This window comes from Mus caroli, chromosome 17 (genome assembly GCF_900094665.2).
Source record: "Mus caroli chromosome 17, CAROLI_EIJ_v1.1, whole genome shotgun sequence".
NCBI classification, from domain to species: Eukaryota; Metazoa; Chordata; class Mammalia; order Rodentia; family Muridae; genus Mus; species Mus caroli.
In genome coordinates this window covers 83,235,440-83,241,838 of record NC_034586.1, presented here as the reverse complement: position 1 = coordinate 83,241,838, position 6,399 = coordinate 83,235,440, and the positions used below count along the sequence as shown (strand labels likewise).

The following is a 6,399-nucleotide window of genomic DNA, read 5'->3' as shown; positions in this document are numbered from 1 at the left end:
AACTCAGAAATTCGCCTGCCTCTGCCTCCTGAGTGCTGGGATTAAAGGCGTGCACCACCACACCCGGCTTTGTTTTTGTTTTTGTGTTTTCCCCAGCACCATATACACACTCCACACGCAGAGAAATGAGTCACCAAGGGTAACCAGAGGGAAGGGAAATTAAACAATAGTGTGTTGAAGGGAGAGGCATTAAAAATTATGTGAGGGAGGCTGGAGAGATAGTTGAGCATGGCAAAGTGAGACTGGAGAGGTGGCTCAGAGGTTCAGAGCACTGTCTGCTCTTCCAGAGGTCCTGAGTTCAATCCCCAGCAACCACATGTTGGCTCACAACCATCTGTAATGGATCTGACGCCCTCTTCTGGTGTGTCTGAAGACAGCTATAATTGTACTCAAATACATTAAATAAATAAATATATCTTTTTTAAAAAAAAGTGCTTGCCATGCATGGGGGCTTTAATTCCCTCCCTGCATCCATAAAAAGCCAGATGTGGAAGAAGCAGATGCTTAGAATTCTAGCACTGAACAGCAGTAGGAACAGAAAGAACCCTGCACTGTCTGGCCAGCCAACCTGGCCTAGCTGGTGAACCCCAGACCCTAGCAAGTCACCCTGTCTTTTAAAAGCCAGGCAGAACCTAGAGCAGTTTTGAATGCTTACCCTTGCCCTGGGTTTGTGTGTGTGTGTGTGTGTGTGTGTGTGTGTGTGTGTGTAAGTGAGCTGTGCTGGTGGTACATTAATCCCTCCATCCCAACTACCCTTGGGAGGTAGAGGCAGAAGGATCTGTGAACTTGAAGCCAACCTGGTCTATAGAGCGAGTTCCAGGCCATGCTGGGCTACACAGTGAAACCCCTGTCTCAGACAAAGAAAAAAATGTAGATGGATAAATAGATAGATAGATGATAGATAGATAGATAGATAGATACATACATACATAGATACATACATAGATACATACATAGATACATAGATACATATAGATACATAGATACATACATAGATACATAGATACATAGATAGAGTCTGGAAATTAAGGCCAGTTAAACAACAGCGAGATGGGCAGTGCCTGAAGAGACCATACTCAAGACTGCCCTCTGGCACACGCAGAGGTTTTAACTGTACCTGTTAAAACCACTAGAGTCATACCCTGCAGAGCTTTGTTTTTTAAGATTTCTTTTTATTTTCTGTGTATGAGTTTTTGCCTGCTTATATGTAAACGTGCCATATGAACATAGTATTCCCCCAAGGCCAGAATAGGCATTGGATTCCCTGGAAGGGATTGAATCAACAAGGGCAGCCTGTGCTCTGAATCACTGGGCTGTGTCACCAGTCCCCACTGATGGAAAATTTTTGAGGCTAATGGATACCCCGTTATTCCTTAAAGATTTGTGTTAAGTAGGGCGGAGGTGGCGCACACCTTTAATCCCAGCACTTGGGAGGCAGAGGCAGGTGGATTTCTGAGTTGGAGGCCAGCTTGGTCTATAGAGTGAGTTCCAGGACAGCCAAGGCTACACAGAGAAACCCTGTCTTGAAACAAAAGATTTGTAATATGGGAGTCGCTGGGCAGGGGCTGGGGGTGGGGTGGGTAGCAGGAGAAATGTGGTGGTAGTGCCAGTTGCTTCAGGGTTCCCACTTCCAAGGAAAATCTGTCATCTACATGTGTGGGTGGCACAGCTGCTTAGGTGCAACCTGTGACTGGGCATGCACTTGGGTTCAAGTTTAGCGGGACACCCTGCATATCAATGGACCAATAGGACAGAAAAGGAAGGCAAAGGTAGTTGAGGGAGGTTTTGGGAAAGCAGATGGAAGGTTGGGCCTTAGAACACAGTCAGGGCCTTAGGTGAAGATACCAGAGTCCATCTGTTGTGAGAAAAGTTTGAAGGACCATGGTAGAGCTTTCCGATGTCTTTTGTTTTACTGAGTCAAGGTCTCACACTGTAGCCGAGGTTGACCTGGAACTCACCATGGTCCCAGATGGAGTTTGAATCAATCCTGCTGCCTCTGCCTCCTAGGGGTGGGACCACAGGCCTGGGCCCCCATCCCCCACTCAGTGGATTCTTTTGAGAAGTGATCTCGGGGATTACAAAGGAGTTTTGCAGTTCCATTTGACAGGGAATGTAAAGAAATATTTTGGAAATAGTAAGCAGAAAGTTTTCCATAGCTGGGAGCGGTAACACAACTAGAATCCTAACATTCAGGAGGCTGAGGCAGGATTACCTTGGGTTCAAGTCCATCTTGGGCTACAGGGCAAGGTCAAATCTCAAAAAGAAGAAAGAGAAGACAAAAGAGGAGGAGAAGGAGGTGGGAGAGGAGAGGGAAGAGGAAGGGGAGGAGGAAGAGGAGGAGGAGGAGGAGGAGGAGGAGGAGGAGGAAAAGGATAGCCTCTCGCTTGTGGCACCTGTGGTGTCAGAAAAAAGTAGCTGCAGAGCAACTTTCCGATCCTGAGTTAGGTAAGTATGGTGGTGCAGGACCTGGAGTTACCAAAGGCTTCGAAGAAATTAAAAAAGAATGATTAATCGAAGCCAGATGTGGCAGAGCAAGCCTTTAAGCCTCTCTGCACTTAGGAGGCAGAAACAGCTGGACCAGTTTCAGGCCAGCCAGGGCTACCCAGTAAGATCCTGTTTCAAAATAACAAAACAAAGAATTATTTATTGAACATCTACTTGTATAATTTAACCCGGGGTTTGAGGAAAGAAAGGGGGAGGCTGGAACTCCTGCTAAGAGAACTTGTTGCTCTTCCAGAAGATCCAAGTTCCTAAGGCCTGCGTGGTGGTTCACAACCATCTCTAACTCTGGTTCTAGGGGAATGACAAGCTTTTCTGACCTCTGTGGACGCCAGGTACGCACACGGGGCCCAAACATAGATGCAGACAAAGCACTCACACACAAAGAGTAAATAAAAACATCTTCAGAAAATAAAAAGATGTAGTCCTTTGAGCCAGCTGAGACAGTTGGTTTCAGATCACGCTGTAACTTAGAAGGAAGTAGGAATTGGCAGACAGGATTGGACCTTCACCTCTGCCTTATCGCAGGATCAGAGAGGGTGGGTCTTTATGAGGCTCATTAACAGTGTGTACCCTGAAGAGACCTGCCGCACCTCAGACATGGCGGCTTTCATGTTTAATGACCTCACTGCCTGGCATATGTAGGTGACTACAAGGAAGTTGCCTCTCTCGGTAACCACGCAGCAGCAAACAGATCTATTGCTACGGTTTCTCATGAAGCTGGTTGAGAGCTAATATACTCGCTGTTTGCAATCCATGATAAGGAGACAATAAATAAATAAATAAATAAATAAATAAATAAAACTCATGCTTAGACGGCAGTCCTTCCTGGAATGATCTGTCCCGTCTCTTGAGCGTCCCTCTATATCAACATGTTCAGAAAGATTAAACATCACAAAACTAAGTTTGCAAAGCTCCTCTGGAGGCTGAGCTATACATCATAGTTCCGATGAACCACACACAAACATCATCCCAGTCTCTGAATGTGCCAGCTTGACAGTGTCCTAGGGACTCTGCCCGTCATCACCCTGTAGCACCAGTTGGCAGTCATCAGGACTGAGGAAGAGTATAAAGAATTGGAGACAGAAGAGAAAGAAGAAAATCAAGAATAGGGGTGTGGAGGCAGCCTGCCTTTGTTGGTTCTGGTTGTGAAAGGAAAGGGAACTTCCGGGAGTCTGGAGAGACGTCCTGTTTTGTCAGTTTCTGAGACAAGGTCTTACCCTGTAGTTGAAGGTGGCTCGCCTCACCCGGATGTGACGCTCTCTGGTTCTGCAGCTCTTAACCCCACCCTACTAACATTACAAACATGTACCACCACACTCAGCCCAAATTTCCTTTTTCCCTCCTTTTTTCTTGGCAAAACTGGTCTTTTCATCCTTCATCCTCCCATCTCTGCTGCCCGAGTTCTAAGTTACAGGTCTGTATCTCTACCTGAAACGCTTCCACTTTAACAAGCAATTAAACGGTTCTGTGGATACTAAGGTTCAACAAGATGGCATTCTTGTCTTTATGTATTTTCTTGAGGAGTTTGTTGCTTTAGTAGCCAGATTGATAATCCCACTGCATAAAACAGGCATAACTGGTATCAGTCAGGCCAATATTCAGTTCGAGATCATTATGCTTCTTTTGAGATTTATTAATTATTTTCTGTACATAGGGGCTTTGGTAGTGTGTAAGTCTGTGTACCAGGTGTATGCAGAAGAGGCCATAGGATCTCCTGGAACGGGAATGACAGATGGTTGGTCGGTGCCATGTGGGTGTTAGGAATTGAACCCAGGTTCTTCGGAAGAAACAACCGGTGCTCTTAACTGCTGAGCCCATCTTTCCAGCCCCAAGTTAATTATAATTCTCTTAATGAGGCACACTCCTCTCCTTTATTACAGATTTACTCAAAGATTCTCATGCTTGGGAGCAGTGAGGTGGCTCAGTGGGCCAAGGCACTTGCCACCAAGCTTGAAACCTAAGTTCAATTCCTGAGACCCGTATGGTGGAGAGAGAGAACTGACTCTAACAGGTTGTCCTCTGACCTACACACACACACACACACACACACACACACACACACACACACACATGGAGAGAGAGAGAGAGAGAGAGAGAGAGAGAGAGAGAGAGAAATAGATGTGCTAAAATTAAGAAAAATATATTCTGAGAGCTGGAGTGACGGTTCAGCACTTAACATCCTGTCCTTTTCTTCCTTAGGACCTGTTACCCATGCAGACCACCCAGGACCTGTTACCCATGCAGATCACCCATATTGAGCAGCACAGTTCCACGGGCACCTGACACCTCTGGCTTCTGGGGACACTTGCACTCCAGTGCACACACCCACACACAGACACATAATTAAAAATAAAAATAAACCTTAAAAAAAAATCCGGGGGCTACCCGGAATTGGTTGTTAGACTGGGCACGAAGCGGTCTTCAGGTTTGGTCTCAGGTGCGCGGAAGTGAAGCGACACGGAGATAGAGGTGAGCCAGGCGGCTCCTGGTACCGACGGTGTCCGGGAACGGAGGGGCTCGTACGAAGCTGGAAGGAGGAACCAAGATGAGGCACCTCAGTCCGGGATGAACGGGCTTCCGAAACACTCCTACTGGCTGGATCTCTGGCTCTTCATCCTTTTCGACCTGGCCTTGTTCGTCTTCGTGTACCTCTTGCTCTGACCGGTTTGCTGAGTCAAGAATGGGGCTTCTGGAGTGAGTCTTGAAAACTACTATAGACTCTTGAGTGAAGAGGGCTTCCAGCAGCTGACTTCCACACCTCTGACCTTTCCTTCAGCCCTTGACCTCCCTAAAGCAGTACCGTATGTTTAAAAACCTGTTTTTAATGGTTGAAGTAATGATTGTAGCTAAATAATATATAATATACGTCTTTAAAAACGTCTGTAACTTAAGTACTTAAGGGAAATAAATGTATGTGGTATTTACTCACCCAACAGATATTGGGCCCCTCACTATTACCCAGACATCAGTTTGGACACAGCAGTGAACATCACAAAAAAAAAAATTATCTTTGTGAAGCTTACTTTCTCAACTATTGTTTTAAAACTATGCTATTATAAAATAGTTATCTAGAGTTGAACTTACTCAGGACGGCCACAGTCCCAAAGCAGCTACTGGAAACATTTTGGAAGCTGTTCCTTTTCATTTTAAGACCTGGGTGATTAGAAGTTCTTTACTGTTGGTTTTAGTGCTCTTCGGTATATGAGAACTGCCTAAAATACTCAGAGGGGGTGTTCTTCTCCCTTATAATTCACACTATTTGGTAAACTGTTTATAGTTGTCTTAGGATACTGTTGCATCTGCTCGGATAATTTTTGTGCAAGGTGTAACTGAAGTATGTGTATTAGCACACAGGGCTGGGGTGACTCTGAGTTTACCACACTCTGGGACCTGCTTACTAATTTTCTCTAATAAACGTTTAATCACTGAAAAATAAATCCTCTGACCCGGGATTTTTTTTTTTTCAGGGTCTTACGGCCACTGCCCAGACTTCACTAGCAACTGGTTCTCACAGCCGAACATTTCTAAGGCAGGAGAAGGAGAAGTCTGTTAAGTTCTCACCGTGGGCTTTCTTCTTTTTCTCACTGAATCTTCAGAGTGTGAGCAGATGTCTTGTGTTTCCAGTGACATGGGGGAAACTGGGGGGCAAAGCTGTCTTAGTGTACGGGACTACGAGACCCGATCCTAGGTCTGTGGGCTGTAAAGCCTATAAGCACCAGCCCATATGGCCTCACTGCAGTCGACATAGAAGCCTGTGTCTTAGTAGTCAACTGCTAGAGAGCCATTTGCATGTCAGGTATAAGCCCCAGCTCCCAGCCTCCAGCTGATCCTCACAGGGGCTTATGGATCAGGGCTCAGCTTTACAGAGATACTTTATTCTTCCACACGCGCATTGGG

General features: G+C 45.8%; 1 protein-coding gene across 1 annotated transcript; it reads left to right on the top strand.

The window, feature by feature from the left end:
- The first annotated feature begins 3,099 nt into the window (after positions 1 to 3,099).
- Positions 3,100 to 5,177, top strand: LOC110312321 (uncharacterized protein C4orf3 homolog). The gene is made up of 2 exons (XM_021185818.2): positions 3,100 to 3,140; positions 4,956 to 5,177. Exons 1-2 carry the CDS (start codon positions 3,100 to 3,102, stop codon positions 5,161 to 5,163), a joined length of 249 nt encoding a protein of 82 aa, XP_021041477.1. The 3' UTR covers positions 5,164 to 5,177.
- The last annotated feature ends 1,222 nt before the right edge of the window (positions 5,178 to 6,399 follow it).

Coding starts and splice junctions, on each gene's coding strand:
- LOC110312321 (XM_021185818.2), top strand. CDS start 3,100: ATGGCGGCTTTCATGTTTAATGACCTCACTGCCTGGCATAT. Junction 3,141..4,955: donor GACCTCACTGCCTGGCATAT/GTAGGTGACTAC, acceptor GCGGAAGTGAAG/CGACACGGAGATAGAGGTGA.